The 26,072-nt window shown below is 37.0% G+C and overlaps 1 protein-coding gene across 1 annotated transcript in view; it reads right to left on the bottom strand.

Moving 5' to 3' along the window:
- Window positions 1–26,072, bottom strand: part of LOC306872021 (catenin alpha-2) — a 471,996-nt gene that overhangs the window by 428,846 nt on the left and 17,078 nt on the right. Inside the window, exon 2 of the mRNA XM_079420336.1 lies at window positions 5,488–5,594. Coding sequence (XP_079276462.1) covers window positions 5,488–5,589 — 102 coding nt within the window. The 5' untranslated portion in view covers window positions 5,590–5,594. The remainder of the gene's footprint in view (window positions 1–5,487; window positions 5,595–26,072) is intronic.

The following is a 26,072-nucleotide window of genomic DNA, read 5'->3' as shown; positions in this document are numbered from 1 at the left end:
GCTTCATAAGGATGTGAACACATGAACTTCATCTCTCATGCTTTGAGAGTCTCTTCACAAGCATTTCATTTGATAAAACTATTGTCAGATACACAAGGAAACTAGGGCTGCAAAATGATTAATCGCGATTAATCGCATTCAAAATAAAAGTTCATGTTTACATATATGTGTGTCTACTATGTATATTATATAAATACACAAGCATATATTAAGGAAAAAGATGTTAGATTTATATATATATAAAATATTTATATTTATATATAATATAAATTATATACAAGTATAATACATACAATGCATATATGTGTGTACTTATATATACATACTAAATATACACAGTATACACACATATGTGACCCTGGACCACAAAACCAGCCTTCAGTGTCAGTTTTCAGCTTTCACGTTATCTGAAAGCTGAATAAATAAGATTTCCATTGATGTATAGTTTGTTAGGATAGGACAATATTTGGCCGAGATACAATCATTTGAAAATCTGGAATCTGAGGGTGCAAAAATATCAAAATATTAAGAAAAATCGCCTTTAAAGTTGCCTAAATTAAGTTCTTAGCAATGCATATTACTAATCAAAAATTAAGTTTTCATATATTTACGGTAAGAAATTTACAAAATATCTTCATGGAACATGATCTTTAATTAATATCCTAATGATTTTTGGCATAAAAGAAAAATCGATAATTTTGACCCATACAGTGTATTTTTGGCTATTGCTACAAATATACCCCAGAGACTTAAGACTGGTTTTGTGGTCCAGAGTCACATATAGTATGTAAACATAAACTTTTATTTCGAATGCGATTAATCACGATTAATCGTTTTGCAGCCCTAAAGGAAACTCAACATGTTTTCACTACAGTCCACCAAAATAAACATTTGGTTTAATTTGAAGAAAGTATGGCTTACTTCTCAAAGTAATAATGACAATAACAATAATACAACGTATTAAAACATTATATCTGAACGAGTGTCACTCAATTTTCCATCCATGTTTTGATTTAAATGGTAAACCTTAGTTGTGCAGCACTTTTTTGCCCCAAAATTAAAGGCATTGTTATAATTTCATTGCATTTAAAAAAAAAATCATTACAAAGATTCATTAAATTGTATTAAATTTGATTTACATTTTAAATTAATTAAATTAAATATTTTTTTATTAAATTATTTTATTTTGATAATAGATTTAATATATATTTATTTACATTACTACAGATAGGCTAACATGGGTATATTCTTAAATAAATTTGAATAATCAATCATGACTCTGAATAACAATATATAAAACTAATTATAACTAATTATATAAAGCTTGTCCACCTGACTAATCAACTCGTCAGTTGTTGGACCAGTCAACCTTTATGATCCCAATGTAACCGGTATTGACCATTAACACCCATATTATGAATAGCTCTGAACGTACAGAAATCTTCAGGCAATGCCATTTTAAGAACTGTCCCCCTTGAGATCAAAGCAGCCAGTTCACATAATAGTAAAACAGACTGTTGGCCTTATACCGCAACATGTTTCCAGCCTAGCTTTGAAAATTCAGCTTCAGGTGATCTAGACAACTGGACTGTCTGTCCTCAGAACTGTGCATGGTAAATGGCATCTCTGTGAGAGGTCCAGGTACATTTTCATCAGATCAAAGCATGTGTGAGTGAATACAAAAAAGAAAACAAAAGGCTGATTCCTAGGAAAAGAAGCTAATTGTGGAGGGATATTACTATGTCTACACAGTCTCAAAAATAGCTAACACTAAACCAAGGTGGTTGAAACAAGATGATTACAACACATGGTTGTCAATCCCAAAACTTTTCAGTCTGTACATTACCTAAGCATCACGATTCCCATTTTTTCTCCCAGAAGAAACGAGAGAGAGCTGTCTATGGTAGGGACTAATCTAAAGTATAGAGAGAGGTCAAGCCCAGCATCTGCACTCAGCCATCAATTAATGTTGTGAAGAGAAAAAAGCTCCAGGTCTCTTTTTAATGGCAAGGTTTTATGGGAAGATATGCTTTTGTTTTATTAAAATCCAACACTTCATTAAGACAACTAATTCCTTCAGAAAGCCATAAAGACTGTAAAACAGCGATTTAATGACACATTATTGCTCAGAATACAGAAAATACTGTTTAATGGGAAATGTAATTTTCCTTCAAATAATAATGATCTCTGCTTTTCTTCCAAGGGAAAAAGATTGTATTCACCATTTAAAAGTTTTGAGTCAGTAAGATTTCTTAAAATGTTTTTGAACCTCTTACTCTTACAAACACTGCATATATTCACTTGATTAAACATACAGTTAAAACAGTAATATTGTGAAATATTATTGCAATTTAAAATAATTCAAATGTATATATTCTCAGTTGCTTATAAAAAATGTAAATGGCTAAAATCTAATAACACTGTAAACAGCAAAAACTGGGCTACAATAGCAGCATTTATGTACATTATTGTGTTTTTGAGAAAACAACGTTTATGCGTGGTTAGTGAAAAACGAAAATTTTTAAGTCACTGAAATAAGACCATAAAACACATACAGAACAATTGTTTACGAGACTTTTGAGAACCGGATCTTGTAGCCTAGAGTTTTTGCTTCAAAATTATGTGAAAATTAGCTTGTTTAATTGCTCACAGAAAACAATATATTGATCTACATTTTTAAAAACATGTTTTGTGATCGAAAGCCTATATGCGAGGGAGTGGCAATGTCCTTGAATATTAAGTGATTTTCACCTGAGAGACAAAGGGCCCTCCCCTAATGGCCCCATAATGGCCCATCAGTGTGACTATGACTTTGAGGCAGGTAAGAGAGAATGTGAGGAGATAAAAAACAAAAAAACATTAATTATTTGTATTTTATTTACAACACAGTATAATCCATCATACATAATGAAGGTCATAGTGGAAACCACAGAGATGTGAACAGACTTTGACTCATTCCTGCAACAGATTCTGTTCAACAAGTGAAACAAGTAAGTCATACATGATATCTACGTGTTATTTAAGTGTTTCTGCTTCTTTCCATGGATTCATGAAGAAAAAAACAAAATCAGTAGTCAAGGAGCTTGTTTTACCATAGAATATCAGTGTAGTTGAACATCAGATGTTGGTACAGCGCTCTCAGAAGAAGACAGTTGGAAGAGACTGAAAGTCAGCAGGGTTCATCTGTGGTACAGGTATCTGAGTCAATAAAATATATTTAATAAAATTCAATAAAATGCATGTTAATATCAGGAGCATCTGTATATATATATATATATATATATATATATAGGTTGTGTAGCCATAGACTCACGCATGCTTTGTACTATCGTAAAAAAAGACATTTTATATCCGAGATACTAATTATTGTTTAGTACATTATTAAAATCTATTTGTGAACAGAGTATTAATAATAAACACGGTCTAAACATTCTTAGATGCGTAGCATTCATCATGTTGTTGTTTGGGAAAAACCCAACTAGTAATGTGTTCAAGTTTATGTCACAATAACAAAGTAATAACCATCCATATTACAACGTTATTGTTTAGTTGGACTAAAAGTGCTCTATGGGATGTTGTTCTGTGGACCCTTGCCTTTCTAACTAAACCAGGATTTCAGCAGTGGATGCGTTTGTGACTCGTTGTTAAGAAGAATCTGGTATGTACTGCATTTTTATTCTGCATGTTTTGATGTGTACTGCTTACACAAATTTAGCAAATACATACCTTATATATTGTCAATCAAAAAACAGCGATCTATCATCAAAGCTTGAGGCTTAGACCTTCAAAATTATATATAGTTTGTCAAGATTAACTTTGTCCCGTTTCATTTATTCTATTCGTAAACAATGACACATGCAAACAAAGAGCGTTCAGTGCGCCGGCGTCCTGGTGCGGGTTAACAGGTTTAAAAAAAAAACATTACTTACTCTTCAGATTGATCTTCTCTTCTGGATGAAATATTGTTCTTTTGAGGGAAATCCAGCCTTTACTCAGCGTGTCTTCTTCCAGAAACGAACAGTAGTCGCAATGAGGGATCTCTTCACTCTTTGTTTTTGTTGGGCGTCTCCATGCGCGTGTGTCTCACGTGGTTATTTACATATCGCTAGGGGGCGGGATCGCATTAGAAATAATGATTTAGACGGGAAAGACTGAACATTGTGTTGGTTTCATACGATTACTTCATCACAGAATATTTGTATTCGATATGACTTACTTAATTTAAAAGTAAACACTTCAAGCTTTCTATAGATATGACTCTCATGTCTCTGTGTTGAGTATTTGCTGAGTTACACTTCATTTTAGTGACGTGTTTCTAAATGCAGTTCGCGGAGACGGAGAAGACAGAGAGCACACCCTGTTTGATTTCTTTATTTTATAAAATTGCAATTTTTTATTATTTTATAAAATAATAATTGTGTTGTTATTATGAGTGCATACAAATAAAAGTAGATGCTTTACAGATTCGATTGATGTATTACTTACTCTTATCTGTACAATTAAAACTCACAGAGTAATTTAAGTCCCTTTGTCGAGCCCAGAATGTTTGATTAACAGAAAGTTCAAAAAACATTTACTTGAAACAATTTTTCAATGTAAAAGCCTATACAGCATTTTTACTGCTGAATGAAAGTATTTATTTGATAAAAAATAATAAATTCTTACAGACCCCAAACTTTGAATGGTTGCCCTTCTTAGTACATGGCAGATATACAAACAATAAAATATTGAACACACTTGACTGAACGTATGTTTACCTTGATATATCTCAGGACTAAAGAAAGCAGTTCTAATTTAAGATTTGTTCTTCATTTTGGTCACTACATAATTCCCAGTTATGATATTCTTAACATGTGAGAAATAGCAAAAACAAAGACTAGATGCATCCAAACGTTTGACTGATGGTATGGAAGTCTAAAAAGTTTGCTTGTTTGTTCATTTGCAAACTTTGCTCAGTAAGCCCAACAAGATACAGTATACCCTAGGCACAAGAAAACAAAGAACTACAAAGTCTAAAATGTGATTCCTGCTGTGATCTCTGGAGTTCTGGAGACAATGTAAAGTGTATCATCCAGCATCTGAGTACAACCTATATTCAGACAATTTCTGACAAGGTTTTCAAACTATTTTCTACACTGACCAACTTTAAAATCCTAGAAAACTTTACCAGTTGAAGCAAACATGCCATTAATGACATTATGATAGCAACGGATATATTGATGTCAAATGCACAAGACTCAATTTTTTGAAGCTCAAAAGTCAACAACTTGTAAAGTTAACTAGTTAGACTGATATTTTGAATCTGCTTGCTTGAATCTGCTTGAATCTGCTTTTGCTTGACACTTTGAGATTTGCAGCCCAAAACCATGCCCATTACTAAGACAAAAATGTTCAACAAAACCAAGATTTAATATGGGTTGTACATTCAGCAACTGGACCTGCAAAGAAGAAACCGCAAGCAGTGTAAATCTAATGAGAACACATTACCTGTGTGACCAACGGCTCCAGCAACCTCTCCACAGTCAGCGTGCGAATCTCAAGACTCTTGGGGTCCCATTTTAGTAGGATTGGGGACGTAGCACTCGTCATGTTTACTGTGGAAAGAAAACAAGGGGAGTGAATATTTGAAAGCATGCAAGAGATGTTAAAAACAAAAGAATGACAGTTTAATAGGATGATAAAAGGAAAAAGGTGCAGACATCACAGACTCAGTTATCTATTTCATGCTTCATGACTTTCCTAACAAAATCAAAGGCCGGTGAGCCTGCCGCACATCTATTATTAAAGCCAGAAAAGGTTCTTCATTGAAAAGTCTTTAAATGTTGCACATCAATCATCAAACTAAAATGCTAAAATTGAGACTATAAAATATTGAGACACTGCATTACATTAAAAGCTAATGACTTCAGAATGAGTCTTAATGTGGGATCCAGACATTGTTGCGCAAGTCAGACTGTATTATCTCACTTTTAATGAGGAAAAACAAACACACAGACTAGAGGGATCATAATATATTACCAAGAAAGTGATATCAATTTCTCAAGTATTAATTATGAACCTAAAACTGTCGCAAAGTTCTCAAATTCCCCAAACTTTTAAATTAATTTTGGTATATGAGTTCCTAGATATCACATACCTTTGGTAAAATAATTGAAGATTTACAGTATTATCTATCTATCTATCTATCTATCTATCTATCTATCTATCTATCTATCTATCTATCTATCTATCTATCTATCTATTATACCTATCTATATAGACGTACACCTTTTTATATATGGGGGCAGTCATGACCTAATGGATAGAGAGTCGGACTTGTAACCTGAAGGTCGTGGGTTCGAGTCTCAGGTCCGGCAGGGATTGTAGGTGGGAGGAGTGAATAACTAACACTCTCTCCACCCTCAATACCACGACTGAGGTGAGACCCTTGAGCAAGGCACCGAACCCCCAACTGCTCCCCGGGCGCCGCAGCATTGGCTGCCCACTGCTCCAGGTGTATGTTCACTACTGTGTGTGTGGACTTGGACGGGTTAAATGCAGAGCACAAATTCTGAGTACTTGGCCTCAAAATAGCTAGATAGATATGTTACACATTGCTATTGTTATCATGTTACACTCATGATAGATAGATATGTTACACTCATGATATCTAGACAGATAGAACTCCAATTCCAGAAAAGTTGGGACGTTTTGTGAAATGCTATAAAATCAAGAATATGCTATCTGTTCATTCTCTTTAACCTTTATTTGACTAAAGTACAATAAAAAATGTCCAATGGTTTCACTGACCAATGTTTAAAGTGCCATTTACATTCACTTACAGTAAGACATAGTTGACTGTGTTTACACATTTATATCTTACCAAGAAGGGCATTTTGAGATGCTACTACATTAAAGTGAAGTGTGAGCTTGTGCATGAATGCATGTCATGATGATTTCTTTAAATGTCATAATAAGGTCAAAAGCCACATTAGAATCAGCTACTGAAAAAAAAAATATATATATATATATATACAAATTTGGAGAACTCCCATGATGCTCCCATTAACTCCAAGTGACTGTTAACTTTAATTTAGTAGTGGGGATCCTTTAACATAGGCGTTTTCAATCATATTGTGATTCACTGGAGCACTGGCCTAGATTCCCTCCTGCATCTTCAGATCCTGCATCCAGATACTCATTACAAAATACATATGCACGTACGAATCCCAGCTCCAGGCCCTTTGACACCGGTAATGTAAGCAGGTGGTTCCTGATTAAGGTAGACATCTGAGGTACACGATCAGGCCTGCATAGCAGGAGGGAGGAAAGTTTACCTGACTGAGTGGAAACTTAAGAGTAAAAAGCCTTCAAGCTGCAAGCGAATGTGGAGAAAAGAGTGTGAGAGAGTGTACGATTTCACTCAGAAACAACTTTTACAGAGGTGGTTTTTTTTTTTTTTTTTGCAGTGTTCCATTTCGCCTCTGTAACAGAATTGTTCAGAAATACTTCTGATGTTGCACACACATGAATCGGTGTGTCTGAACAAATCTTTATGGTTCATTCAGTAGAAATTACAGAAGCTTTGCAATAATAAATAAAGATGTACACATTCATTTAAAAAAAAAAAATGTAATTCTTTCTGTTTTTCAAAAAGAAATCTGAAAACACTGTAAACACTTTTACAAAATATACAGAAATGAAAACTGGGCAGTTGTTAATTTTAAAGTAATCTAATTATTCAGAAATACTATGTGATGCTATGTCCATAAATCGGAGTGTGAACAAATCTGCTGAGTACATGAATAGTTCTCATTCACTTGTTTGTGTTTTTCCCCCCCTTTTGTTTTAATTTTAAGAAAACAGTGTTTGAGTGCCGATAATGCTTTTGTCTTTTTTGATTATTATTTCTATTTAGTTTTATATGCTATTGTGATAAATCAAGATGTGAAATTACACACAAAAAGACAATCTTACATCATTTGTAAGGTACTTTAAAATAACGTCACACTGTATTTTTTGTAAAAATACATTTTTTTCCCCTCTTCATAAATATTTAACAAAGTGTTTGACAATGCTCCAGAATAACACCACATGATGTTGAACAGATTAAAATGTATTATTTTCCAAAAACTGGCAACAAGAAAGTTGGCTTGAACTTTTTTCATTAAATAAAATGTGTTTTTCCATCTCATTGACACACATTGGAGCAGTCTGGTGTGAGAAGAATCAGCATGAGATCAAACCATCTTCTGCTGTTTGCTCCAGTCAGAGTTCCTCACTTGTCAGGGAGCTACACACACAAAAAAGGCATCAACATTCTTTTTTGCTCAAACTGTGTCTTGCATTTCCTCTTTTCTGATGTAGCTGTCAGTGAATCCTAAAGAGAGGTTCCTGACAGTCTCAGTCGCTGTGTCAAACACTCCCTAAAGCACAGTGTCAAACACACACTCCAGAGTCCTGCACAACAGACTTAACAGCTATTAAACCACACCTTTGAGACCTCTCCTGCTCAGTGTGTCAATTTTACTCCTTAGAAATTTGTGTAACAATTTACACTTCAACACTTAAAAATAAAGTGGGTCAGTGGGTCTGCAGCACCTTAAAGTTCAACAAAAACCTCCTTCTTATCAAGAACCATATTTTTTGCACTAGGGTTCTTGAATTGGCCATAAGATTCCTTGGAGATTTAAAAAAGACATTTATGTTTTACACTATTGGCTTTGGATCTCCATGCTTAGTTTCTGGGTCCATAAAGAGATTAATAAAAATTCTAATAAAAAAAGGACTTGGTCATTTGGTCTACAACTGGAAAGAAAACTATGCTAAATTGAAAAAAAAAAAAAGTACATACATAGAGAACAAAACACTTCCCATATTTTTGTTGCACACTATTGACAAAAATAAATAAATAAACACCTTAAATATGCAAGTTACATGATATCTTAAACAGTATTTAAAACATTAAATAATATTAATAGTCCATAAAGTATGACAAATGTATTTTTAAAAAATATCCTTAAAGTTGGTATAATTTTAATATAATTTTATACATGATTCTGCGGTTTCAAAAATAGATAAAATGCTGTTTTTGCTAAATAAAATGTTATATGCATTGACTAAAATATGTTTTAATAAGAATAAAATGAACTAAAATAAATGAAAATTACACAAAATATTGGCAAAATTTACAGAGTTCATGGTAATGGTCATAAATTTTATGAAAATTTAATGGTCATTTTTAATGACTTTTGTACAGTCAACAATTCTGGTATCGGTCACCATCTCAAATGTGGTTCATGTAACAAAATCAAGTGAGATTGAATGAATGAATGAATTAATTAATGAATACTATTTGTATAAAGTAAAATGTGGCATCAGGTTTAGCAGTTCACTTAATGGCATCAAAGCTAAAAACAACCACTCCAAGAACACACCGAAATAGATTTCATAATTATTTGTAGCAAAGGAAAAAAGGGGTTATTTTCATAGTGAGCTGACCAGTATATCACACAGCCAACTCCAGTAAACCACGCTGGAAGCAAGCTGTGCAAGATCTATTTCAGTTCCATTATCACCGAATAATGCTTCAATTATCCCACGGAAATGGGAAGAGGAATAATCACGCTATTTGTGCCTGGTTGCCAGGATGATGATAACAGCAGTCATAATGAGGAGCGCAAAATGGCAAAAACGAGAGACTTTCACAAATGCATTTTCTACACTCTGGAGTCAGGATGGGTCAGAAGGCTGATTGGTTCAGACCCATTAGCTTTCATATGCAGAAACAGTCATGTTAACCAAGAAACTACCATAAAGACAAGGCAAGGCTTTACAGTGCTTTTGTGTTACCAATTGATTTATTTCTGTTCAGTTTAATTCATTGCACAACATGCCCATATAATTGTTTGTATTACAATATCAAATTTTGCTGTGAAAAGCTTTCAAATGAACATACAGTAATTCAAAGACATTATATTGTGACAGGGGAGTAAAACATTAAGTAGACAGACATTACAAAAAAAGACAATAAATTGGTTGTTGTATTTCATATCATCAAACATAAGCCATTTATCATAGCTGACCAACAGTTCAGAGCAATCCATTTAGTCAATCTGGCTTAAATAGGAAAATATCCTTTTTATGAAATATACATATGGGTCAGAGGGGATCATTAATTGCATTTTATCACATTACTTTTTAAAAATTGAATCATACTAGATTAAGAGATCAAACTGGTAGCCCACATATAAACAGTGATAAACGTCTGGGCTGCAAACCTGTGATGCCATGTGACGCTAAAACAGTAAAGAGGATTAATGACAGCTCAATCAGGCCAGACTCATCATGACCCCATCACACACACACACACATCTTTAAGCACAGCAGACTAAAGCCAGCACAGCCATTTTTGACCTCTTTTGTCCACTCCAACTCCTCACGCTGACCTCAATACGCCAGTGCTACTATCTTTTGAGAAGTGTGTTTATGTATGAGACTGAGAAAGAGGGACAGTGCAGACATACAAGATATGAACATGAATGAAAAATGACATCAACTTTATGTGTTTGTGCATTTGAGAGAATACATGAGGACACCGGTTCACTGGAAATATCAAAGGACGGCTGATTCTGTTTTGCATATTCATGCCTCACATCCTAAATTTAAACCCTGCGCCTAAACTTATTTGCAGCCAAAGATCCTGCACTGGAGCGCTGAAGATTAAAGCTTAGATTATCCCACACTAAATATAATAAACAAGCAAATCATTCAATGCCCAAAAACACTCATCCATCCAGTGTGCCTACTATTAAAACCCTAAAAGTCTTCTGTATTTCTAATAAAAAAGAAGAAGAAGAAAACGGAAAAGGAGAAGAAAATATAGCCCTTTTTTACTGATCTGGAGCCAGTTTCCCTCCCATAACTAAAAGTAAATTGACTGAAGGTGTCAGATCAGCTGGTCTTAAATCAGCTCAAATCAGAAAACATTTCTATTTTGAATTGTCATGAGTCCGGGCCCTGCAGTTCTGCCTTTCTCCACCAGAGGTCACCATCTCCCTTCCTCCTGGACTTCATTCCCCTAACTCCACTCAGCTACTACATTACACACACCTGTCACATTATTACAGTCATTACACCCACACCTGTTCCCCATTGCCACAGACTATATAGGCCCCGTCCACACGAAGACGGGTTTCTCTGTATACGCATAAATTTTTTACCGTATAGGCGTTTCGTCCACACGAAACCGGCGTTTTCGAAGAGTGAAACCGATCATTTTTGAAACCGGGTCCCAGGGTGGATAAATTTGAAAACGCCGGTTTCATGTTTTCGTGTGGATGGCGAATCCGTATATTTTCTGAAACGATGACGTCATCAGCCCATGTCTCGCCCCAATCAGACACCGCTACGTCACATAACAGCGACAACAACAACAACAATGTCAGACTACGTGCCTGTGTTCGTGCTGCAGAACCTACTGAGCTCATTAGTTTTATTAAAGCAAAATCTTCTGCTTTGTGTGTTAGTTTATATTCAGCGCGCAAGGTTTACGCACATGGTCCAAGTCTTCTTCTCTGTTTTTTTGTGTATCTCTGTGGCAGAATTACAGCGCCACATATTGGTCTGGCATGTGTACTACATCGTTTTCAGTCGGTTTCAGTGATTCCGTGTGGACGCAGATATTTCCTGAGACGACTCCGTGTTTACGGAATTTGAGGCAAAAAAAAAAAGATTGGATACGGAGAAACCCGTCTTCGTGTGGACGTAGCCATAGTCTCCCTTCTCTCACCACTCGGCCTGGTTGCATTGTTATTTGTGATTTCATGTGTATGCTTGGTAAAGGTAGTTGTTTTGTTTTTTGTGCCGTGTTGGCCTTTTTGTTTCATTAAAAGAAGCACCTTACCTGCATTTGGACCCTGACCTCGTCTTTTCCACGGTGCTCCTCTTAGCGTTCCGTGACATGAATAAATGCTGTTCTTGTTAAAAATTTAAAAATTTGGCTGATGAAAATTCTTCTTTGCATTAAAGAAATAAATAGCATTTTAAAGTATATTAAAATAGAAATAAAAACATTATTTTAAATTGTATAAAAATTTCACAATATTACTGTTTTTTTGTTTGTTTTTGTATTTTTGATCACATGCAGCCTTTAAAAAGCATTAAAAATCATACTGATCCCAAACTTTTGAATGGCAGTGTATACACACACACACACACACACACTGCTCAAAGAAATTAAAGGAACACTTTGAAAACACATCAGATCTCAATGGGGGAAAATATCATGCTGGATATCTATACTGATATGGACTGGGTAATGTGTTAGGAACAAAAGGATGCCACATCATTTGATGGAAATTGAATTCAGCCCTCTGTAGGTTGATAATTTTAAAGACACCCCAAAAAATCAATGTGAAAAAATGATGCAGCAGGCTAGTCCATTTTGCTAAACTTTCATTGCAGCAACTCAAAATGGTACTCAGTAGTTTGCAGTGGTGGAGGTAATGAATTGCAACTACTCACGTTACTGTAATTAAGTAGTTTTTTTCGGGTACTTGTACTTTTTTGAGTATATTTTTAAAGCTGTACTTTTACTTGTACTTAAGTACAAATTAAGCAAAATAATCTACTTTGTTACTTTTAAATCGTTACTGAGTACACCGCCCACAATTTGACGGCACTTTTTGATATCTTTATTAGCCAATAAAGATATCCCATCGTAAAGGGACCAATAAAAGCCCTGAACTGGGAAAAGCCGCCACTGCAGCAGGGTTGAAGAGCTGACAGTGAGGGAGTTCGGTGTAATTTATGGACTCAAAGTTTGGAGAAATAAACTACATGGTAGTGTTATCATAAATATCTATATGTTGATACCGATAATGAAACACCTGACATGGTTCTATTACTAATTTTCCACAGTATCTCCTATATATACAGTGATACACGCTGCGTCTCGCGCTCCAACAGCGAGTTCGACAGGCATCCACCTCATGTCAGTTACTGAGTCTGAATGTCCACATGGGATTGCAGGTATTCTGCATAATTTTAATTATTCCCGCGCAAATGTGGCAAATGCTTTATTATACAATATTTAATTTAAAAAAATGAAAATTCGCTTCCGCTCTGGAATGGCATTCTCGCTCTGATGACATCAGTTTGAAGGCTTGGGGAGAATCCTCTTGTTAAGTATGACGTAAGGACTGGTGTTTCCGGGTCCATGTCTCTATTCATTTCATTTGAGAATACCATCTCAACAGCCATTTATGAGCACTATTTAATTAATATTACATATTTAAGCCAAGCATTTAAAAACCATGCTCACAGTGTCTCAGACACTAATATTTTAGCTGAATCACTGTCTGACCATCTGGGTTTTCAGTATGGAGATAAAGGTTAGGGTTATAATTTTTCAGTATTACATGACACCGTGGGTGTATATTAGCACAGTTTGTTGTTTTCTTGGGGCATCTGGCAGTTTTTGAGATGAGTAATTTGTACTTTTACTTAAGTACCGTTTTGACACCAGTACTTTTACTTGTAATTGAGTATTATTTCAGCAATGTAACAGTACTTGTACTTAAGTACAAATTTTCAGTACTCTTTCCACCACTGAGTATGTGGTAGTTTTCTCAATGGTGTTGAAAATGAAAGTCATCATGCAATCAAAAATGACCCTACTTACTTTTTTAGTGCACGGTACTAGTCTTGTGGTGAACAATTAAACCATGCAAGTCAATATACCGAAAAAAAAAATTTAATAATATATATATATATATATATATATATATATCTGCCGTCGTAATCTTTTTGCTTCCACTCTGGAATGGCGTTCTTCTTCTGATGATGTCATGGCGTAAGGACTGCTGTTTCCGGGTCCAAGTCTCTACTCATTTCCCTTGAGAATACTGTCTTAACACTCATTTATGAGCACTATTTAATTAATATTGCATATTTTGAGGTGCCCCACAATAAAACCCCTCCCTTTATTCAATATTCCGTTTCGTTACTGGGCATGCGCACATCAATAAAGCATAATTTTTTACAATAATTACTATTTTTGCATTATTGTAAGGGGTGGGTTTAGGGTTGGGGTAGGTGTAGACGTTAATAAAACACAATCTAATTGGTAGAAAATTCAATTTCATTGTTAGTTTCCTGTCTGAGCTGTATCCCTTCTAGCCACAACCTTTCACTTGGAAATACATCACAACACTGAAGTCAGGTTGCAACTTCCGCTTCATTGGTACTTTACTTTTGATATTTTTCAAGGTATTGAATTTAGAAATTTCTGTATCATGACCACTAATTCACATAGTTTTTGAGAAGAGTACTTTGTACTTTTACTTAAGTACTTTTGGCATCAGTACTTTTACTTGTAATTGAGTACTATTTCAGCAATGTAATAGTACTTGTACATAAGTACAAATTTTCAGTACTCTTTCCACCACTGGTAGATTGTATGGCCCCCACGTGCTTGTATGCCTGATAACATCGGGGCATGCTCCTAATGAGACGACGGATGGTGTCCTGGGGTATTTCCTTCCAGATCTGGACCAGGGCATCACTGAGCTCCTGGACAGTCTGAGGTACAACCTGGTAGCGTCGGATGGACCAAAACATAATGTCCCAGAGGTGTTCTATTAGATTTAGGTCAGGCGAGCGTGGGGGCCATTCAATGGTATCAATTCCTTCATCCTCCTATTCCTTCCTGCATACTCTCACCACATGAGGTCAGGCATTGTCATGCACAGAGGAGGAACCCAGGACCCACTGCACCAGCGTAGGGTCTGACAATGGGTCCAAGGATTTCATCCCGATACCTAATGGCAGTCAGGGTGCCATTGTCTAGCCTGTAGAGGTCTGTGCATTCCTCCATGGATATGCCTCCCCAGACCATCACTGACCCACCACCAAACTGGTTATGCTGTTCTCCACGGCTTCTCCAGACCTTTTCACATCTGTCACGTGTGCTCAGGGTGAACCTGCACTCATCTGTGAAAAGTACAGGGTGCCAGTGGCGGCCATGACAATTCTGGTGTTTAGTGGCAAATGCCAATCGAGCTCCACGGTGCCGGGCAGTGAGCACAAGGCCCACTAGAGGATGTCGGGCCCTCAGGCCACCCTCATGAAGTCTATTCCTGATTGTTTGATCAGAGACATTCACACCAGTGTCCTGCTGGAGGTCATTTTGTAGGGCTCTGGCAGTGCTCATCCTGTTCCTCCTTGCACAAAGGAGCAGATACCGGTCCTGCTGATGGGTTAAAGGGTTACTCCACCCCAAAATGAAAGTTGTGTCATAAATCACTTACCCCCATGTCGTTCCAAACCCGTAAAAGCTTCGTTCATCTTCGGAACACAATTTAAGATATTTAAATTTTAAATTAATACTCAGGTGAGGGAACCCTCACCTAAGTATTAACTCTGTCATTCGGACTTCATTTCTCATCAGACCCCGTACCTGAGACTGATAACCTGCACAGGTGTTCCCCATTGACTGGTCTATTTAATCTGCTCCACCCTTGCGCTCTTTGCGAAGTCTTGTTCTTGCCATGCAGACATTCTGAGCGTTTATCCCGTGTTTGATTTCCTGTTGCCGACCTGGACTGTTTACCCGTTTATGAAAGAACTCTGCATGCCTAATCTGACTCTGCCTGCCTTGCTGATCTGTTTTGTTATCTGTCTGCCGCCTGCCCAGACCTCCAGCCCGAACTCTGTTTATGATTCTGCCCTGCCTACGTGGTACCTGACGCCTGTGATTGACTTAAACGTGTATGACCATTCTTGTGTGATGATAAAGCTGCACATGGATCTTAAAGACACTGCCTCCACGTTACAATTGGGTGACAGAGCAAACCTTCTGGCTATGGCACATATTGATGAGCCATCCTGGAGGAGTTGGACTGCCTTTGCAACCTCTGTAGGGTCCAGGTATTGCCTCATGCTACGAGTAGTTACACTGACCCTAGCCAAATGCAAAACTAGTGAAAAACAGTCAGAAAAGATGAGTAAGGGAAAAGCCATTTTCCTGTTTTGAGGGCCATCTCATTTTTGCCCATCTAGTGCACCTGTTGTTAATTACATTAACGCCAAAGCAGCTGAAACTGATTAACAGCCCCCCTGCTACTTAACTGATCAGATCAATACCCCAGCAGTTTAACTGACTTGATGCTATACTTTGATTAAAAAGTGTTCCTTTTAATGTGTATGTATATATATATATATATATATATATATATATATATATATATATATATATATATGTATATATATATATATATATATATATATATATATATATATATAATATATATATATATATATATATATTTTTTTTATTTTAAACTACTCAATGGGCAGTCTGAATGACTAATGAACTAGTTAACGGAGCAATAAAGGGCATGAAGTTAGAGACAGAACTTCTCTGAGAGGGTTTTAGCTTGTTGATTACAGTATAATTACTGTTCGGCTGTTAACATGCTAAAGCACAACTCTCTGTCAGCAAACTAAAACCAGCTGAAGTCTGGTCTGCACTACAGTAGGTGGTAGCAATGAAACTGGTGTCAAACCAAGAATGTTCTTTTGCAGTTCACTCGGAATTGTCGGTGGGAAGGATTTTATTCCTTGCTGACCATCTGGCGAGGATCCACACATGCCTTCAAAGTTCTGACCAAAGAAACTTTAACACCTGAAGCCGAAATAACTAGACTTCCTAAGCGCGTCATCACATCACAGAGAAACCAACCAATTGCAAGAGGGCATCCCCATTGACATCACGCAACAGCGATTTCAGCAGCCAATTCGCACCCGGGGTTCCCTCAACCAGGAAAGGAACGAAACAACTCAGAGCAAGTAATCAAATAATTCGTCATAATTCTGCTGGAAACTGGTTGCATTCATCTTTAAGAGAAAGTTCCTTGCTTATGACTCCCTCAGGCTGAAGGGAGTCACAACGCTCTTCATTGACTGCAAGCCGTTCTATTCGCCGCGGGAGTTCTGCTCGTTCATTCTCGTGAGTGTTTACATTCCACCGCAAGCGCACGTGAGCACAGCTTTACAGAAACTCGCTGATCTGATCACAGAGAGTGAACAACATCACCCGGACTCTGTTTTAATCATTCTCGTGGACTTTAATAAAGCAAATCTCTCCCGCGAACTGCCAAAATACAGACAGCACATCACATGCCCCAACAGAGACAGTAATATATTGGATCACTGTTACACAACAATAAAGGACGCATATCACTCGGTTCCACGAGCAGCTTTAGGACTCTCTGATCACTGTTTGGTTCATCTTATTCCATCCTACAGGCAGAAACTTAAGTCTGCGAAGCCTGTATTAAGATCTGTTAAAAGATGGACTAACGAAACAGAGCGGGATTTACAAGCCTGTTTCGACCTGACTGATTGGACTGTTTTTGAAGCTGCGGCAAATGACCTGCACGAGCTCACAGAGACTGTAACATCTTATATCAGTTTCTGTGAGGACATGTGCATTCCTACCAGGACTCATCTATTCTACAACAATGACAAACCATGGTTCACTGCCAAACTCAGACAGCTCCGTCAGGCCAAAGAAGATGCTCAGAGAAAGGGGGATAAAGTATTGTACAAACAGGCCAAATACACACTGGAAAAGGAGATCAGAGTGGCAAAGAGGAATTATTCTGACAAGCTCAGGAACAAATTCTCTTCCAGTGATCCGGCTTCAGTGTGGTTAGGATTGAAGGACATCACCAGCTACAAAACACCACCCCCCAGCACTCTGGAGAATCAACACCTGGCAGACGACTTAAACGAGTTCTTTTGTCGTTTTGAACGATCACCCCACACCCGCCCAGAACACCCCTCCACACAACCATTCACACCTCCAGCAACCCCTCTCTCCCCCACAACTACAATTCAAATCAGCGAAGATGATGTGTGCCAGGTCTTCAGGAAGAACAAAAGAAGGAAAGCACCTGGTCCAGATGGTGTGTCACCAGCCTGCCTAAAAATCTGTGCTGAGCAGCTGGCCCCCATCTTCACACAGATCTTCAATAGATCACTGGAGCTGTGTGAAGTCCCCTCATGCTTCAAACGCTCCACCATCATCCCCGTCCCAAAGAAACACAAAATTACTGGACTTAATGACTACAGACCTGTGGCCCTAACTTCTGTAGCCATGAAATCATTCGAAAGACTGGTTCTGGCTCATCTGAAGGACATCACTGGACCCTTACTGGACCCCCTGCAGTTTGCCTACAGAGCAAACAGATCTGTGGATGATGCAGTCAACATGGGACTGCAGTTCATCCTGCAGCATCTGGACAGACCAGGGACTTATGTGAGGATCCTGTTTGTGGACTTCAGCTCTGCTTTTAACACCATTATCCCGGAAACCCTTCAAAATAAACTAACTCAGCTCTCCGTCCCCACCTCCGTCTGCCAGTGGATCAACAGCTTCCTGACAGACAGACAGCAGTTAGTAAAGCTTGGGAAATTCACATCCAGCACTCGAACCATCAGCACTGGAGCTCCTCAGGGCTGCGTACTCTCCCCACTGCTCTTCTCCCTCTACACCAACGACTGCACATCTAAAGACCCCTCTGTCAAGCTCCTGAAGTTCACAGACGACACCACACTGATCGGCCTCATCCAGGACGGTGACGAGTCTGCTTACAGACAGGAGGTTAAGGAGCTGGCTGTCTGGTGCAGTCTCAACAACCTGGAGCTTAACACGCTCAAAACTGTGGAGATGATCGTGGACTTCAGGAGAAACCCCCCTGCTCTCCCCCCACTCACCATCATGAACAGCACTGTGACTGCAGTGGAGTCATTCAGATTCCTGGGCACCACCATCTCTCAGGACCTGAAGTGGGATATTCACATTGACTCCATTGTCAGGAAGGCCCAGCAGAGGTTGTACTTTCTTCGCCAGCTGAGGAAGTTCAACCTGCCACAGGACTTACTGAAACAGTTCTACTCTGCCATCATTGAATCCATCCTCTGCACCTCAATAACTGTCTGGTTCAGCTCAGCTACCAAATCTGACCTCAGAAGACTACGGAGGGTAGTCCGGACTGCTGAGCGAATCATTGGTACAACCCTCCCCACTCTCCAAGAACTGTACTTATCCAGAGTGAGCAAAAAGGCTGGTAAAATCACTCTGGACCCCTCACATCCAGCACACAACCTCTTTGAACTGTTACCATCTGGTCGACGCTACAGAGCTCTGAGCACCAGAACGACCAGACACAGGAACAGTTTCTTCCCTCAGTCAATACATCTCATGAACACTCAATAAATAAACGTAGAACACACAACTAATACATTATCCATTCACCACACTCACTTATTTTATTTTTATTTTCTCATTTCTAATTTTCACATACTTGACCTACATAGTCGCCTATATTATATATTGTGTATTTTTTTTTTTTTTTTTTTGCTGCTTTGTACATTGGTTATTGGCTATTTCCTGCTATTTTGTTTCATTACCTGTGTCCTGTCCTGTTACTGTCTTTCTGTTGCACTGTGGAGCTTCTGTCACTATAACAAATTCCTTGTATGTGTAAACATACTTGGCCAATAAAGCTCATTCTGATTCATATTCTGATTCTGATTCTGAAGTTAGAGCATTCTTGGAAACGAGCTTTAGAACCTTAAACTCTCTTCAAATCAAAACAATTCATTGCCTGCAGCGTGTATGTGTGTTTGTGTGTGTAAGTATTCTGTTTTGTGTTATTTTAGCTTAGTAGTGCTGTAGAGCAGCAAATAAACTTTGATTTATTAAGAAATATTTGTCTGGTGCTATGTGATTTTCAAGTCTTAAACTATTTGCCAAAGATCGTGTTACCTATGCTAAAATTTACCTATACTAAACATTACCTAATCAGTTCGGTATTACTGTGGCCACGGGAATAATCTGAATTGTTAAAACATGCTGGTTTTAATGTTTGCTGGACAAGTCGTTAATGCGGTATCGTTAATAAGGTATAAGTTGGACGTTTTGATTAATATCCATTAATCATACGAATATGAAATCGACACGACTCGATTTCCAGAAACTAAAATTAAATTAATAGTTCTAAAATTACTACATTTTGTTATGTTGAGATCATGAGAAAAATAAGTCATGATAACGAGAAAACAACGTTTGTTATGTCGATCACAACAAAAATAAAGTCGCGATAATGGGAAAACAAGAAGGAAAAAAAATGCATGACCGCTTAGAACTTCCGTAGTAATAGAGAGCGCATCACCTGCTTCAAGATCTTTTACTGTTTGCACTCCGATTGAGGCACATAAGCAAACAAACAGGGCAAATCTGGACGTATTTACCTATTTGCCACCTATATCTTATTCCTATCTTATAATAGAGCACCTGCCTCAAGATCTCTCAGTCTGTTCACACTCCAATTGATGCACTTGACACATGCACTTTTTCATCACTCTTTTACAGATTAAAAGAAAGAAATAAAATGTACTGTAATTGTGTAGAATTGCACTGTCTGTTTACTCATCTGCATCAACCGGAATGAGAGAAACAGTGAGTGATGTTGAGACAGGTGAACAGCGTTTGGGTAATAGTGAATATTGACCTATTGTGCGTACCATTGTTGCTCCCACTGTTAGCAGGGTATAATCGCTGCATTTGGGGTAAAAATGATTATTATAATAATTATTATTATTATAAAAAAATAATGTATTGTTCCAGGAAGGTTTTCTGTTCGTTCACACAGGCACGAACTGATTGGCAGCTGCCTTTAGCAGAGCCTTTACCGATTACCTGCATTGATCAAAGTATTCGGCATGGTCGTCTGTGAGTGACGTCACCTCCCAATACAAACAGATGTGGAAAACGCAATTGAAAATGCAATTTGCAATTCCTTTTGAAAAAAGTCCTGAACATTCTTCCATACAAGAGAGAGAGGAGGATAAAATGACAAAGTAGAGGACAAGAGGAAACGCAGCAGAGGGAAACAAATGAAAAGAGAGAGAGAGAAAGAGAAGTGGATATAACAGGAAGGGGAGGTGGAATGGAGAAGTATGACAGAGAGGGAGAGAGAGAGATGGCCCACAATAAAGAAAGCACACATAGCAGATAAACGGTGACAGTCACATTACAGCGGAAGTCTCTGGAACATGTCAGTGGCTGATGGTGAGATGCCCACAAGGACAAAAAGCTCTGCAGCACTCTACAGCACTCAGATTTCGTTTTCTGCTTTAGTTTACTTGCCTTTGGCTTTATTTTCTGGGCATTATTTTTAAATAAATAAACAATAATGAAATAAATTGTAATGACATTTATAAGCCATGGTGTATAGTGGGGGAAAAAATTATTTTGATCCTCTGCTGATTTTGTACGTTTGTCCACTTACAAAGAAATCATCAGTCTATCATTTTAATGGTAGGTTTATTTGAACAGTTAGAGACAGAAAAACGCATTTACAAAAAGTTATAAATTGGTTTGCATTTTAATGAGTGAAATAAGTATTTTATCCCCTACCAATCAGCAAGATTTCTGGCTCCCAGGAATCTTTTATACAGGTAAGGAGCTGAGATTAGGAGCACTCTCTTAAAGGGTGCTCCTAAAGTTTGTTACCTGTATAAAAGACAACCTGTCCACAGAAGCAATTAATCAATCTGATTCCAAACTCTCCACCATGGTCAAGACCAAAGAGCTGTCCAAGGATGTCAGGGACAAGATTGTAGACCTACACAAGGCTGGAATGGGCTACAAGACCATCGCCAAGCAGCTTGGTGAGAAGGTGACAACAGTTGGTATGATTATTCGTAAATCGAAGAAACACAAAATAACTATCAATCTCCTTCAGACTGGGGCTCCATGCAAGATCTCACCTCGTGGAGTTTCAGTGATCATGATAATGGTGAGTAATCAGCCCAGAACTACACGGAAGGATCTTGTCAATGATCTCAAGGCAGCTGGGACCATAGTCACCAAAAAAACAATTGGTAACACACTACATGAAGGACTGAAATCCTGGAGGTGGAAACATTATGCTTTGGGGATGTTTTTTTCTGCTAAGGGGATAGGACAACTGCACCGCATCAAAGGGACGATGGACAGGCCATGTACTGTCAGGGCCAGGGCATTGAAGCGGTTGAAATGGTTCGTGGATGGGTATTCCAGCATGACAATGACCCAAAACACACAGCCAAAGCAACAAAGGAGTGGCTCAAGAAGAAGCACATTAAGGTCCTGGCGTGGCCTAGCCAGTCTCCAGACCTTAATCTCATAGAAAATCTGTGGAGAGAGCTGAAGGTTTAAGTTGCCAAACGTCAGCCTCAAAACCTTAATGACTTGAAGAGGATCTGCAAAGAGGAGTGGGCCAAAATCTCTCCTGAGATGTGTTTGCAAACCTTGTGGCCAACTACAAGAAATGTCTGACCTCTGTGATTGCCAACAAGGGTTTTGCCACCAAGTACTAAATCATGTTTTGCGATGGGGTCAAATAATTATTTGACTCATTAAAATGCAAATCAATTTATAACTTTTTTAAAATGTGTTTTTCTGGATTTTATTTGTTGTTATTATCTCTCACTGTTCAAATAAACCTACCATTAAAAATATAGACATATATGTAAATGTGTGTGTGTATATATATATATATATATATATATATATATATATATATATATATATAATTTTTTTGTTTTTTTTTTTTATACCAAAAAACAAAACAAAAAACCTACTAAAATTTACAGCAAATACTTTATTTTATTTTTCTGGCCAATATTTTTACTGAATGAATGAATGAATGAATGAATGAATGAATGAATGAACTGTTCTGACATTTACAGTATAAGTCATTATGGTATAATTTTTTCATTAAATATTCACCAAAAAAACATAATAATAATAATACTCAAATGTACATCAAATACTTTATTGTGCTTTACAATAATTAAAACAAATGTACAGTTATCAAATGGAACTTCTTGAAACAATTTCTGATTGGATAATAATTTTCTACCCATTCTAACTGATGCTTCTAAAACTTTCTATTCTTGCAATTTAGTATTTAATTTTACATTTAAAAAAATGTAATTATGACAAATAAATATAAAATAAAATGAAATAAAAAAACGTGCAATCAATCCCTTTAACAGCCATATTTTCTTTTCTTTCTTTCTTTTTTTTTACATTATTTAATATATATATATATATATATATATATATATATATATATATATATATAATAAAATCAAATTCAAATAAAATAAAAATCAAACGTAAGATGTTGATTCATTAACCACTGGAATTAATTCAGTAATCTCTAATTCTTCAAACTAACCGACAGGTAAACTCCAGCATTTGTGATTATCTTTGAATGATTCATTAAATTAACCTGACTGGCCCAGGACTCTCGCACACTTTCAGCCATCATTAAATTTGCACCCATTCTATAATCACATGGCGACAATTTCGCAATTCTTCTGAGATTTACAACCCCAAATGTCTTTCTCCCGACCGTTACTCTGCATCTTACAAATGATAGGCCTATCAAGTATAAATCTCTATGTGGCTGATCTCTCCTGAAGGGATTTCTCATTAATGGTACGGGTGGCTTGTTTTTGCTGTGAGCAGCTCTCTTAAAATAGTTCTGACCACAGAGAAACAACTGGTATGCAATGCAATAAAGTCATTACCAACACGGGTGCAAAAAAAAAAAAAAACCTGCACTGCCTTTCTGCTGCTCAACAGTGTGTATATACACTTAAGAGGCAAGCTGAACATCCAAGGAAAATAAATTATATTGATAAGACTAATTGAAAATTAATCTTGTTCTGTTACTCACACACATCTAAAATTAGAATGAGATTTCTAACCTGTATTTGTATGTGTCACAGGAGAGACAGACCAGGCACAGCACAGACTGGACTGCCACTAAAACAAATGCACATTCCTTATCAGCCCACATTCTAGCGAACTCTCGTGAAATTCCAACTGGACCGGCGACATTTCAAAACTATATCACCATGACATCACTGTTTGAAATACCATTTGTCTCTCAAATATTCATAAACATGCAAGAGTGGAAACTCATGGCTAGCAGACTCTCTCACACTGATACGATATCTGTAAATGTTAGTGGGGACTAATATGGCCATTTTTATTGTGTCATTCTTTCTTTATTCTTCAATTAATGGGAATGCAAGTATATTTCAGCATTAAAATAATCAGAAAAAAACTGTCACATAAAAACCAAATTGGCGATACTGTATATTACAGATGGCCCTTTCCTTTCTAATTGGAAAGTTTGGGACCAAATTAAATAATTATTCATTTAATCCTTAAAAAAAATTGCAGCTAGAGAAATAGAAATCATATTTTACCCGAGCTGTTAATGTGAGTTTACAGTCTGAACTTAAGAGATAAAGAGGCTGTGTACCACAAAATAATGACAAGAAAGCACGTCTCTCTGTTTCGTTTTTTATCAGGCAGCATGAAAAACAAATATACAGGGCCAGCAGTGTAGTCTGATTAACAAAAAATGACTCATAAAAACTGGTTCTTTAATGAATCTTTCAAAAGGATTCACAAACTCAGCACTTACTGTACCACTTTGAATCAGCCTGATAAACCATTAACTAAATGAACTCACTGAATCAGAGCTGTTCCTGAATTAAAATCTGATAAAATGAATAAAGTATAATAAAAATAAAGTATTTACATGGAAGTTTTTACATGGAAAAAAGTGCTTATTGCATTCTCTATATGTGATAAAGGCTAAAGTCAGTTGGATAAAAACGTAACAAGCCGACAGACTAAACTAATGCACAGATTTCTTTTCAAAAGAGGATTGTGAGCAAACGGTCCATCTGATTCACTAATCTTCATTCAGACAGAGAATGAGCTCTGGGCTCTGTTTTGTTTCGATTGTTTTGATTGATTGTTTTGTTTTGTTTGAAGTGGTCTTTAAGAGAAGCAGTCTATCAGCGGAAGTTTAAAATCAGCTCGTAAGTGTATTTACTTGTCTCAGTGTTTAGCGCATTTGCCGTTGCTAGGAAACGCTTATTTTGTTTACTAGGATGAGAGTTGCTGAAATCGCGTTTGGTCTCGTACTGTATCGTGTATCTTGTCAGTGTGTGCACTTGCTTGGCCATTTGTAGTTGATAAACAGGAAAGTGGGTCCAGCTGAATTGAAATGATCATTTGTTGGATTGGTATAATAAAGGTTATTATACCGCGGCAGCGGTCGCGGCAGTCGTCGTGTGAAGCCCTCCTAGTGTGAAGACCAAAGAGTGTAAAGACCATCGACTCTACCGTGCGACTCCACCGGGCAGGGACACCGGCAAGGGATAGTAGTAGCTTTTTATTTAATTTTTTCATTGATATGTTTATTATTGAAATGTTGTTGTTATATGCATGTGTTAATTTTATTTAATTTCTTTATTTTCTTAAATATGTGGGTAGATAGTATTTATAGAGTTGTAACTTTTTAGTTTTAGTTACTTTTTCTTATTTGTAAGTCGCTTTGGACAAAAGCGTCTGCTAAATGACAAAAGTAAAAGTAAGTAAGTAAAGTTTCAGGCCGAGCAGACGCACAGATGCTCCCAAGCCCTGCAGTAACCACCATTATATCAACAGAGCATTGTCTACAATCTCAGATGAAACGCCGAAAGAAATTACGACTGGTCTTTTTTGCTCTGCCTCAAGACAGTCGTTATACCGATCCAGAAAATATTCCTTTATGATCATTTCAGTTCTGGACAATGTGTACAACTTCTGCAAGGCAAGCATTGGACTTAAATGCATCTTCCTTGTCAAAACAGCTAAGGCTAATTTCCAGGCTGGTTTATGAATAACTGTTAGACAACCTTGGTCTAAAAGAAAAAAAAACATGACAGTTTCTACAAAAAAAAAAACATAACAGCCTAAGCAACACAACTGTTATGAAATGTTATTTAAACAGCAAATCAGCATATTAGAATCATTTCTGAAGGATCATGTGACACAGAAGTCTGGAGTAATGATGCTGAAAATTCCACTTTGCCAGCACAGGAATAAATTATATCTTAGAAAAGAAAAGAGATGTTTAAAACTGTATTATTATTATTAATTATAATTAGCAATAAATATTTCC

Source organism: Barbus barbus, assembly GCF_936440315.1.
Source record: "Barbus barbus genome assembly, chromosome: 7".
Taxonomy (NCBI): Eukaryota; Metazoa; Chordata; class Actinopteri; order Cypriniformes; family Cyprinidae; genus Barbus; species Barbus barbus.
Note: the sequence above shows the minus strand (reverse complement) of the source record. Positions and strands in the feature narration are given on the sequence as shown.